Source organism: Staurois parvus, unplaced genomic scaffold, assembly GCF_062004578.1.
Source record: "Staurois parvus isolate SC_StPar_1 unplaced genomic scaffold, SC_StPar_1.0 ptg000770l, whole genome shotgun sequence".
NCBI classification, from domain to species: domain Eukaryota; kingdom Metazoa; phylum Chordata; class Amphibia; order Anura; family Ranidae; genus Staurois; species Staurois parvus.
In genome coordinates, this window is record NW_028318566.1 from 1,797,056 (window position 1) to 1,809,870 (window position 12,815).

A 12,815-nucleotide genomic window follows, 5' to 3' on the forward strand; every position below is an offset into this window, starting at 1 on the left:
TCCAGAACCTTGATATGCTTCTTACAGAGCCACTCCTTGGTTATCCTGGCTGTGTGCTTGGGGTCGTTGTCATGTTGGAAGACCCAGCCACGACCCATCTTCAATGCTCTGACTGAGGGAAGGAGGTTGTTGCTCAAAATCTCACAATAAATGGCCCCATTCATCCTCTCCTTAATACAGTGCAGTCGTCCTGTCCCCTTCGCATGAAAAGCACCCCCAAAGCATGATGTTACCACCCCCATGCTTCACAGTAGGGATGGTGTTCTTGGGATGCAACTCATCCTTCTTTTTCCAAACACGATGAGTGAAGTTTAGACCAAAAAGTTCTACTTTGGTCTTATCTGACCACATGACTTTCTCCCATGCCTCCTCTGGATCATCCAGATGGTCATTGGCAAACTTCAGACAGGCCTGGACATGTGATGACTTGAGTAGGGGAACCTTCGGTGCAATGCATGATTTAAAACAATGACGGCATAGTGTTCTACCGACAGTGACCTTTGAAACTGTGGTCCCAGCTCTCTTCATGTCATTGACCAGCTCCTCCATTGTAGTTATGGGCTGATTCCTCACCTTTCTTATCATCAGTGATACCCCACGAGGTAAGATCTTGCATGGAGCCCCAGTCCGAGGGAGACTGACAGTCGTCTTTAGCCTCTTCCATTTTCTAACAATTGCTCCAACAGTTGACCTATTTTCACCAAGCTGCTTGGCAATTGCTCCGTAGCCCTTTCCATCCTTGTGTAGATCCATAATTTTGTCTCTGGTGTCTTTTGACAGCTCTTTAGTCTTGCCCATGGTAGTAGTTGGCGTCTGACTGACTGAAGGGTGGACAGGTGTCTTTAAAGAGCTCAGGCAGGTGCTACTAAGTTAGATTAATGAGTGGAGTAGAGGTGGACTTTTTAAAGGCACAGTAACAAGTCTTTGAGAGCCGGAATTCTTGCTGTTTCTTAGGTGTTCAAATACTTATGTTCAGCAGTGCAAGACAAATAAATTCTTTAAAAATCATACAATGTGATTTCCTGAATTTTTTTTTAATTCTGTCTCTCAGAGTGGGAATGCACCTACAATGTGAATTTCAGACCCCTCCATGATTTCTAAGTGGGAGAACTTGCAAAATCGCAGGGTGTTCAAATACTTTTGTTCCTCACTGTAGCTGAGAGACTGCTTATCATACAGGACCTTTCTTCAGAGACCAGGAACTTTCTCCCTGGTAGGGTGTAAGGAGTGGCTTGGATGCCTCGTGAAATCAGAGTGTACTAGAGAGCATTGCTACCGCTTGTAAGGAAAGAAAAGAGGGACTGTCTTAGCAGGACTGAAAGAGAGACATCACAGCAACTCCTATTCTTGTGATTGGACTACAGTATAACTGAAATAAGGCACATGTCCAGAGACCCAGAAAAGGGTGCCCTGGGTCTGGTAATAGTCTAACATTGCACAAGTAAATCTGTTGTCTGCTGGAGACTGTTGTGCTTTCTTCAAGGGACCCAACTTTGTCTGCAATGGTTTTTTTCACCATTAACTGGCCTGTGGGATAAAACTGGGATTGTTATAGCAAGTTAAGACTATCTTTATATACCATTGCTAGGTAAAATCATTTCAGTTTGTGTTAATTACTGATAGTCAGAATACTGTAGGTGTTTAACCATATCTCTCAGAGTAACATTGCTTTCTTATTGTTTGTTTGTATAAGTACAATTGCGGGTCCTCTCTTCATTTAGGCTACTACTCATTCAGGCCTAATAAATTCAAGATGTGTCGGTAAGGCTGAGTGAGTGACGTGTGTCATCTTCAGGTGTGCAGAGAAATCACAAAACAATTCAGTGGCTCCTCTGGGGGTAGTGCTTCACTTGTGATCGGGATATGAACAGGTGCTAAATGTGTAGTTCAGCCCCAGGATTTTGAAAGGTGCCCTTGAGTCAAGCTTTAGAATATTGACAGGGAAATATCTCAGGAGTGTAGCTGGGCAATCTTGTATTCAGAATAATGACATCATCTTGTGCAAGGTTAGTAGACCAGCCCCTGGATATTGACAGTGAAATGGATCAAAAAAGTGTACCGGGGCAAACTTGCACCTAGATTTCAAACAGGTGCCTTGCTGACACCACAGGAAAACACTAGTCTAGGTTCACTCTCTCCTGAATCAATTATTTTGCAACTGTTGCTTCAGGTTGCAATGAAAACACTGAAGCACACACACCTGATATCAAACACAAATTGTATTTGCCATACTTCATATATACACTGTGATTATTTTTAACATAAGCACACTTTTATTGCTATACTGTATAATTACCTTTGGACATGCATACAAAAAAGCCCACTATTCTATGTATCCGCCTTTTTTGAGGACTTTATAAAATTGGTAAATTTGGACCGGCCACTATTAAGAACCCATAGAGCAAGGAGGAGCATCTTTATATAACAGAGCACATGTGATCCCTATATCAACACTAAGAGTTTACATTACCACAAACCCATACCACATAAGCAGCACAGAGATAGCATATAAATCCCAAGTCCCTTGCTCATCTTACCTCAAAGGGAAACAAGGATCAAACTGTTGATGTCATAAATCAAAACACCTGCCTCTATAATGTTTGTGTCTACCTCAGTGACCTCAACATGATTATTTCTCTTGCTACAGATATGTATTACAAGTACACCCATCCATGTGGCAATAAACTTACACCACTAATGGACAGACCCCACTCTTCACCAAATCCACCAAAAAATTCCTCGCTGGTTTATGGGATCACTATGTATTGTGAAGACTGTGCAGTCCTCCTTGCCCCACAAAAATTATGTTCAGGGGAAAGAAGTGACCAAATCAACACTCGTCAAACAGTCTGCTTAATTAAATCTGTGTTCCTGTGTCCAGTGGGTGGGAGATGAGGTTGATCTCAGAGGGAGGCACATGCAGCATGGTGTCCTACAGCTGGAAAAAGCCAGACGTGCCAGCACCAGGTGCTTAAGGTTTGGTTGCATTGAAGGGACAATATAATGTCCCTATGCTGGCAGAACTTACGTTAGTGATGGACAGAGGAACTCATGGCTGCAGGACTCAGTAGAAGATGCATTGAACTGCTGAGACAGATAGTTCTGTATGGGCTGTGTTTTGCTTTCTGCACTGCTGTGACTTGTAGTTCTGCAATGTCTGTGCGGATTCTGGACACCTGGGACTTTACTCTACCCTATGCTCTTCTGTCAACTGTTGCCTGTGTGGTCTTGAAGCTGCGGCCTGGGCACGTAGCCTTCCGAGGATCCATGATGAGTTAGTGAAAGACCTCTGCCCTCTGGCCCTCCTTCTCCATGCCACTCTGCCTATACTTACTCTGCTGAAGCTACTGTTGGCTGGTGAGTCCCTGCACCCCTGGACTTTGCTGTACCAGTTTGTGGCCTGCTACTCACTGGGCCCAGATTGTTGCTTTTGACTCTGGACTAACCTCTGTTGTACTTGAGTGCTATTCTGTGCTAAGGACTTCGCCTATGTTGTGCTGGATCCCTGCTGTGTGCCCAGCTTCTTGTGCAAATGAACCCGTTTCCTGCCAGAACTCTGCCAATCCTGCTGTGTGTGTGGACTCTGTGCCTCCTCTCCTCCTCCCTGTACTGGGGTGTTTCTGAGCTGCGGCCAGACCCCACAAACCCCATCCTGGAGACCATACCTCGGCTGTGCCCTGTGTGCTGGATTTAACCCTCCCCTCCTCAGATCTTTGCCCTAAGGTGGACTTGCCCTGTGTGCTGGAGTAACCCTGCTCTGCCTGGAGCCTTTGCCCTGCGTGCTGGACTTCACCCTGCTCTGCCCGGACCCTTTGCCCTGTGTGCTGGACTTAACCCTGTTTTGCCCCGAACCCTTTGCCCTGTGTGCTGGACTTAACCCTGTTCTGCCCCGAACCCTTTGCCCTGTGTGCTGGACTTAACCCTGTTCTGCCCCGAACCCTTTTCCCTGTGTGCTGGACTTGACCCTGAAAAAGATTATAATATAAACAAGGCGAAAATCATGAGCACAGAAAATGATGTAAATTTTCAGCTTGACAGTCACAGAATAGAAGTTGTAAAGCATTTGAAACTCCTGGGTTCTCTCATAAACATGGGTGCAACTAGCTGTGAGGAAATATTCTGCAGAATTGCACTTGGTAGCTACACAATGAAGACAAAGAAATTACACTGAAAACAAGGATCAGACTTGTCTATGCTCTCATTTTCTCAGCTATCAATTACAGTTCTGAAAACCGGACACTACGGAAACAAGATACAAAGAAGATGTCAGGGCTCCCAGGTGTGACCAGAGATGTGTGACTGACGCAGGGAAACGCAGACCTCAGATATGTTATAAACAATATAATTTATTAACACTAACAATACAAACATAAACGCAGTGCAATACTAAAACATAATACAGTGCAAACAAACCAAACCACCCACAGATAACAGTACATACAAGCAAGCGTCGTCAGGCAGGCCGGGTCAATATCAATAGGGCAGGTAGGTACAGGGGGAGCAAGCGGAGATTGGTCAGGGTCACAAGCCAGGGATCAGAACAGGTAGCAAGCAGCGTGGTACAGAGGGTCAGACAGAGGGATGGTCAGGAGCGAGCCGGGATCAGAGCAGGAGAAGTCAGCAGCGGTTCAGAAACAGGATGCAGGACAGAAACAGGATACAGGGCCCAGGACAAACACACACCAAGGCTGAGTCTGTGGGTCTGGCCATCCCTTAAATACCCCAGCATAATCAGTTACAGGTGTTAGCTGGCTGCAAAGTTGAGTCTCTGATTGCTGGGAACACCCGCTGGCCAGCCCTGGTACTGCAGATCAAAAGGCAGGTGAGTCCCACCATAGCTGGCCAGTCCATTCCTGACAGAAGATCAATTCATTTGAGCTTTGCTGCTGGAGAAGGATTTTATGTGTGCCGTGGACAGCCTGAAGAACATATTGATTTTGGAAGAGATTGAACCAGCTATGTCAATAGAAGCACAAATGATGAAGTTGCAATTGTCATATTTTGGGCACACTGTCAGATGAGAGAGATCGCTGGAAAAGGAAATAATGCTTGGGAAGTTTGAAGGAACCAGGAGAAGAGTGAGACCGACTACTAGGTGGACAGACACATTGATTGCAGTTGTGGGGATCACACTGGAGGATATCACAAGACTATCACAAAGCCAACTTCTTTTTTAGAGCTCTTATTCACCAAGTTGCTAGGATGCAGATGAGAGTTGATTTCACTTCATAATAAAAGGTGAAGACAGAAAATAAAATTTGTGTGCATTTCATAACAATTATATTTTTTTATTCATCTTACTTTTAATTCTTTATGGCTTGACTGCCCATACACAACTTTTAGTAAAGTCTGGCAGCCATTTACCACTGTATAATGTACACTTTTCTCAAGATGTTCTACAAAGTCTTTTCTGACCAGGGGACCCATGTTATTTAGAAGTATTAGTGATCCAGGGTAAAAAAGTCCAAGTTCTGTCAAAGCCTTCAATCCTTGAAGGTAGCCATCACTCTGAAAATCCATTAACACTAAGTCTACCTTCTTCAAGTCAAACGTGCTGTGTAAGGTGTGGATTGCATCGACTGGATGTTGACACAACAGTTTAAACTGGAAGACAGAAAAAAAATGCAGTTAAGGACAAAACAAACAAGGATAACCTTTTCTTTGGAGGACTAAAATGGAGGGGGGGGGGGGAGTAGGAAAAATGCAAAATATTTGTAGTGGTATAATTGTAATTAACCATGATTTACTAAAGGTAAACATCTCAGCACATATAAAGGAACCAAGCCGCTTTGCCAGTGGTCTATTATTTTTCATAGAAGCATGCTTGAGTAAGTCATCCCCATCTGCAAATAAGGCGGTCCGTGCCTCCAATCAGGATAAGGTATTCTCTTCCTGGGAATTAATCATTAATCTAAACAAAGTAATTGGGAGCAGAGGAACTACTGCAACCAGCATATAACATTAATCATAAGTATATAGATGCACACCAGTAAAGAATTAATACAACCTTTATATAAGAAAATATTAATAATAGAAGGAACAAATGGCTCCCGCTGCTATCAACAAAGCCTATGAGAGCAGAAAAAGGGAAGAGGAGACCTGCTCCGCCAGTATGGCGCTTGATTGATAAAGGACTCAGGTAAGTGTTAGGGAAGGGGAGGGAGGTTTACAGGCTGTACAAGATTTTTTACCTTAGGCTAGGTTCACCTCCTCCAGGTTAGTAGGGGTTTCTTCAGCTGTGGCTGATTGATCCCTATTTGATGGTGTCTGCATAATTTTGGCACCAACACAAATTGGCAGAGCGGCTGCAGTGTAGAGAGCCATAACTCTATTCTGAGAGTGCAGGAATATAGCAAAAGCTATACTATCAGCACTCAGTAACCCACAAATCCAGGAGGTGGCATACACCTCCTTGCACTTAACTCCTTGTATGCCAGCAGACTTTAAATGCTTATTATTTCCTGGAGTTCCTCTTTAAAGTCCATTTAAAACTAGCCTACTCTGCTCCACATGGTGACAGCATTGATGTGTGATTTCACTGCAGAAAAAAAGAGTTGTCACTCTTTTGAAAGAGTTGAAAAATCTACTTGCAGGATCAACAAGTAATAAAACAATGTTACAGGAGGGGACTAATGCTATTGACAGACTCTGAATCATATATGGGTTTTTTTTTGGCTATTGATAGAATTCTTTCAATATTGGGGCTTTGTGTTTATTTCCAGCTTGGGGTATGCATGGAGTTTGTATGCTTTCTGTTTGCATGAGTTTCCTCCTGAAAACCTACTGGCAAATTGAAATTTGATTATCTGACTCCCCTGGCTGTAGGCTTCCTACTCAATCATGGCTACTCCTAAAACTCTATAGAGAAAATTCTGCGCCTTCAGCTAGCCAGTTCTACAGAACCTAACAACTGATATGGAAATAGTGCTGAACCTATCAGGCAAGGATTTTACATGCATGGTGCATTGCTTTATGCATTGAGAATGGACAGTTTTCTATATCCATATACTGATTAAACTCAACATTAAAAATTGGTTGGCAATGCCAGGATAGTGCATGGCATGTACAGAGCTACCAAGGTAGATGCCTGTAACTATGTTACTATATAGTATGATTTTAAACAATATTTACCTGGTTATTTTTGAAACCAGAAACTAAGATCATTTCCTCTGCTGATTCTGCCATGCTGTCATCTTCCTCCACAGCATACAACTTCCCATCTGGAGGCAGTAAGGAAAGCACCCTTATGGCTGAATAACCACACTGTGTGCCGAGCACAAGAACAGTTAGAGGGGAAGACTGCTTCACTTCATCTGTTAGCAAAATGTCTGGAAAAAACATTGAGAGAAATTAATCAAAGTGCACCTGTCATCTGGGCTGCCATTTTATAAATATATTTTATAAACAGATTTAAAATCAGGTAACCAGAAATTTCAGGAAGTTGTGACAGCAATACGTTATGGCCAATTCAGCGGACATAACACCTGCTCCAACAATGTATAGGTAAAGTAGTCTTACTGGGCATAAGTAGATTTTGAAGTAAGAGGGTAAACTTTCCACTCTGAGAGTTTGTAGCTTTTTAGGGGTGAAATATTGTTAAACTGAAGCTGTACTTTGCCCTTGTATGTCAAAGAAACAGGTACATTCACCTTCCACAGCACTTGCCTTCCCTTTGCTCTGTTCAGCAACTGGGAGTTAAGAGAGAGAGAGAGAGCCCAATGTAAGCCACAGGTCACAACTTACACATGATTAAGGACTATCCTCCTGCTCCCAATGTGACAGCACTGAGCTATGTGCCAGCACTGTCACTTGGGAAGAAAGGAAGTGATTCCTACACCTAGAAAGTACTGGGTATATCACTTTGCTCCCAAAGGAAACCATAAATAACACACTGCAGCTTTTTCTAGGACAGATTTTATCTAAATTGTGGCTGTGGGACAATAAGAACTTAATGGTCACACATGCTACATCCTCCTGTAGCACTACCCCTTAGGAGTCGCTGAGTTGTTCGGTCCCCTATAGTCCTGCACAGCCAGGCAACATGCATTTTCTTCCATACTTGCACACTGGAGATGGTAAACAGTCCTTGAGATTGGTTTTATGCTTTATCAAGGGATATTGAACTTGGATAGGATTGTGGGGTGTATGGGATGCCCAAAGAAACTGTAAACATGAAGACAAACGCCTTAGCAACTATGTACAAGTCCATAGACAACAAAGTCGTATCTTGAAGAGCCCTTCAGCCCTCCTGATGTACCACCTCCAGCTGCCTGAGGGATTCCCTGGGCAAGGGGACCCAGAAGCTGCCACTTTAGTAAAGCAGTCCCAAATGAGGAGTTAGTTGGGTTTCCCAGTTGACTGCCCTCTCCCCTTATTTGGCCCAGGGTGTATAGGATTACTCACTCTTCTCCAGTGAGCTTGATGGGTTGGTGACTGCCTTCAGGCCTTATGCTGCTCCACAGGTGGTCTTCTCTCAGGGGATGGTGAGGCTGCAAGATCCTCCTTTCCAGCTCCTACCTGCAGGTAGGCTCCTCCATGGACACCCTTTCCACTCTAGCCTTCACTCCATCTTCCACCCAACTCTGACCACTTCCTGATCAGGCTCTCTCATACTTATGCTGTCCTGACCCCATGCCAAGCCTCCTGCTTGGGGATTGGTTAGAGTCCCTTGAGTATGCAGATCAACCCCTCCTCACCCTTACCGCTTCTAGAAACTTCTCAAGCTTCTAGAGCAGGACGAGGTATCAGGGAACTGACCTGCAGAACCCTCAGAACTGACCTAAAGTTAACCTGGCTGACTCATCCCTGGCTGCTATCCAGCCTCTAACTAAGAAAAAACCTAGCTAGCTCCCCCAGGCTACACTTTGAAATTACAACTGTGTACTGCAAAAGGCATAACCAAACAGTCCAATAACTTTTTATCCAATTAAATAAGCCCTCACACTCATAACTGTAGGACATTTAAATAATATTGTACAACTAGATTGTAAAGTATATGACTGGATTTAGTAGAAGATGGTAGATGAGGTGGGTTTCCAACAAACGTCTGCCAATGTGCAAGATGTCACACATACCTTGGTCTGAAGTGAAAAGCACTTTTTTTATCACGCTGTTTTTTTCGGCATATTCCCTGAAGGTCTGCAGTACACTGTTTGGCTTTCCATGGGTAGATTCCATAAGCACATATCTACGTAGGGCTTGCTGTGTTTTCTCATCTATGATCCATTTGCACCGTGGCTGACTTCGGTATCTGTAGAACACCCAAGCAGCTCCAGCACAAAAGGGCACCACAATGCCAGCGGTGAGGATGGAGAAGGAGGAGTCCATAGAGACAGTCAGGTACAGCAGGCTGGCAAGTATAATATATACAATGCTGATCATATGTATGAAATTAAGGCTGTGCATGTGATAAAAAAAATGTACACATAATTCCACTTTTAAGCCACATTCAAAGTGACAAATATCAATTATGTGCAAAATAAAAAGATATATATATGTTATAGTCTGTCATTAGCAATAACACAGTTTTTGTTGAGTATTGTAACATGGCATAGTATTGCTTGCATAGTATTGTAGTTTTATGACCTGATGACCCTATCAGTAGACCCTTTATTTTCCCTCCTTCTGTCACAGGCCAAGCTGTCTAGCAAAAGTGACAGCTACAGTTAAAACAAAGTCCCAGCCTCAGCTGTTAAATGGACAGAGAAGCTGTCAAACAGTTAGCATTTACTACAGCGGATTGGATGAAAGCACAGCTGCCTGTAGTTCATGCAGAGGATGGCAATGCTCTTGCAGAGTTGGTAGATGCCCTTTTTTTCCTAGCTGTGTCATTGGACAGTGCACATCACAGAAAAAAACACAGAGCCAATAAAAGTGGATCTGTACTATCCATGTGATAGCTGTGGCCAATGACTAAGGCAATCAGATTTTCACAATGATATCTGAAGACACCCTGCTGACCATGCCTACATATAACCACACCCACAAAGCCACACCCCATTACCATATTTAAACTGTATAAACAATATGTACATGTTAACAATACCCATTACTGTAATCTGCCTGGTTTAACAGTTATAAAGTCAGTTGACTGTGACAAAATGTGACTGATTATAAAAGACCTGGGGCCCCCTGGGTTAGAACACAAAAACAAGATTTTTGGTGTAAGTAGCACACCGTGACCAACAGTGGGCATAGACAGACTGCACTTAAAGGGTAAGTTCACCTTTTGCACAAAAATAATAATTGCACATTTTTTTGCTGGTGTAAATTACTGGTGCCATATAGGTCTCCTGCAGATCTGTCAGTATATCTGCTTGTCCGTACGGGATATACTGACAGGAAGATTCAATGAACTACCAGAGCACTCCACAGCGATGTGGTAGTTCATTGAAAACTACAAGTTGACATCTGCTAAGCATGTGGGGACTTGTAGTGCATTCATACACGGAACTCTGTCAATGAATGACACAACCGCGTGAGCCCCGCATGACCGTGCTGTTTTCAAATCTGACATATTATGGGGGGAACTTCTCCCCGTACTTCTGTCAAAGGGAGGGGGGGGGGGGCGGTGGCTGCAGCATTGGGAACATGCTACATGTTTCACCCTAAAATCGTGTGGAACATGTAATGTTCAAAAAGGTGAACTTATCCTTTAACAGTGGAAAAGTCTTAAGGGGGAGGATAGAAAAAAAAAGAAAGATACAGAACCACAACCCTTGCATTCACAAAATACTGCTTATTACTGTGCCATAAAATGACAGTCTCAGAGACACATATAAACCTTGGGACAAAGGGTCATTTTAAAAAATTATAATTAACTATATTAAAACCAGCTCCTCAACCACCTATAAAAATTCTACACATGGCAGCACACAGTGCTGTTCACACTGAAGCATTAGCGTCGTGGCAAAATTGACGCCTCATGTGGAGTCAGGAGGAGTTAAAGCCTCCCATTCAAGTTTATGGTGATGCTCCTCAAACACCTGGCAGGCGTTTGCGGGGTGTTAATACCATTAAACTTCATTGTAGGCATTTGTGGTAAAGTTTTAACGCTTGGCAAATGCCTATCAAACGCCTCACAAACGCTCATAGGGCATTTGGGAAGCGTTTGAGGAGCGTTAAAAATGCTTCTCAAACGCCTGTCAAACGCTATAGGGGTGTTTGGCAAATGTTAGAAATTAGTCAAGTGTGAACGAGCCCTAAGTAACATACAATCCAATATATATAGTGCAGCAAGAGATATAAAAGGAGAGCGAGATAGAAGGGGTGAAATAAGGGGGGGTGGGAACACAGACATGGAGGGGGAGAGATGGAGACAGAGGGTTAAAAAGACGGGGGGGGGAGAGTAAGATTTAGAGAGGGAAGGGTGATAGAAACGCAGTCCAGATGCCTTCCAGATGCGTTTCTGCATGCGTATTTTTGGTGCATTCCGGTGCATTTTTAATGCATTTTGGACGCGTTCCAGTGTGTTTTTGGTGCGTTCCAGTGAGTTTTGATGCGTTTGACCGCGTTCCAGTACAGTTCTGTGCAGGAAAAATGCAGCCTGTTCTACTTTTTTTTCTGCATCCGGAACACACAGGAACTGCAAGCACTGATGTGAACTATGACATTGACAACCATATAACCTACTTTCTGTGCATTTTGGATGCAGAGAAAAGCAACTAAAATGCATGTAGTGTGAACTGGCCCTTAGTGAACTGGCCCTTAACTTGTTGCCGACCGCAGATAGCCGAATGACGGTTGCACTGCGGCCGGCCAGTTCTGAGTGGACGTCATATGACGTCCCCCCAGAACGTGCTCTCCTGCGCGCCCCAGGGGGCGCGCACCCGGCGATCTCCGTGATCGCTGTGTCCTACGGACACAGCTGATCACGTGATGTGGTAAAAGGCCAATCACAGCGGCCTTTTACCACCTGATCAGCGGTGTCCAATGACACGCTGATCAGAGGGAAATGCAAGTGCCGGTTCTCGGCTGCACTTTCCTCACGCTGTCAGATCGTGAGGAAAGTACTGCCAAGAACCGGCAGTTGTCAGAGCGGGGATCGGCACCGATCATCAGGGCACTGATGATCAGTGCCCTGATGATTGGTGCCCAGCAGTGCCACCCGCAAGTTCCGCCCACCTGTGCCCTGCAGTGCGCCCACTAGCTCCGCCCACCTTTGCCCAGTAGTGCACCCACCTGTGCTCAGCAGTGCACCCACCTGTGCCACTCTGCAATTTCACACACCTGTGCCCAGAAGTGCCACCTACCTGTGCCCAGCAGTGCCACCCACCTGTGCCCACCCACCTGTGCCCACCAGTGCCACCCACCTGTGCCCACCCACCAGTGCCACCCACCAGTGCAGCCCAGCAGTGCTGCCAGTCAGTGCCACCAGTCAGTGCCCAGCGGTTGTGCCAGTCAGTGCCGCCAGTCAGTGCCCAGCAGTGATGCCAGTCAGTGCCGTCTATCAGTACCCATCATTAGTGTTACCTATCAGTGCCGCCTATCAGTGCTGCATATTAGTGCCGCCTATCCGTGACACCTCATTAGTGCTGTCTATCAGTGCCGGCTATCCGTGCAACCTCATTAGTACTGCCTATCAGTGCCCTTTAGTGCTGCCTATCAGTGCCCATCAGTGTCGCCTATCAGTGCCCATCAGTGCTGCCTCATCAATGCACATCAGTGAAGGAGAAAAATTACCTGTTTGAAAAATTTTATAATAGAAACAAAGAAACTTTTTGTTTTTTTTCAAATTTTTGGCAATTTTTTATTTATAGCGCAAAAAGTAAAGCGCCCAGTGGCGATTAAATACCACCAAAAGAAAGCTCTATTTG

At 44.5% G+C, this 12,815-nt stretch overlaps 1 protein-coding gene across 1 annotated transcript; it reads right to left on the minus strand.

Moving 5' to 3' along the window:
- Positions 1–4,328: 4,328 nt before the first annotated feature.
- On the minus strand, positions 4,329–9,527 carry LOC149444811 (transmembrane O-methyltransferase homolog). Its single transcript, XM_089654499.1, has 3 exons — positions 9,075–9,527; positions 7,132–7,328; positions 4,329–5,604 (listed from the first exon to the last, which is right to left on the minus strand). Exons 1-3 carry the CDS (start codon positions 9,403–9,405, stop codon positions 5,293–5,295), a joined length of 840 nt encoding a protein of 279 aa, XP_089510625.1. The 5' UTR covers positions 9,406–9,527; the 3' UTR covers positions 4,329–5,292.
- Between the last annotated feature and the right edge of the window lie 3,288 nt (positions 9,528–12,815).

Coding starts and splice junctions, on each gene's coding strand:
- LOC149444811 (XM_089654499.1), bottom strand. CDS start 9,405: ATGCACAGCCTTAATTTCATACATATGATCAGCATTGTATATATTATA. Junction 7,329..9,074: donor GCTTTTCACTTCAGACCAAG/GTATGTGTGACA, acceptor TGTTTTTTCCAG/ACATTTTGCTAACAGATGAA. Junction 5,605..7,131: donor CTGGTTTCAAAAATAACCAG/GTAAATATTGTT, acceptor TCTGTCTTCCAG/TTTAAACTGTTGTGTCAACA.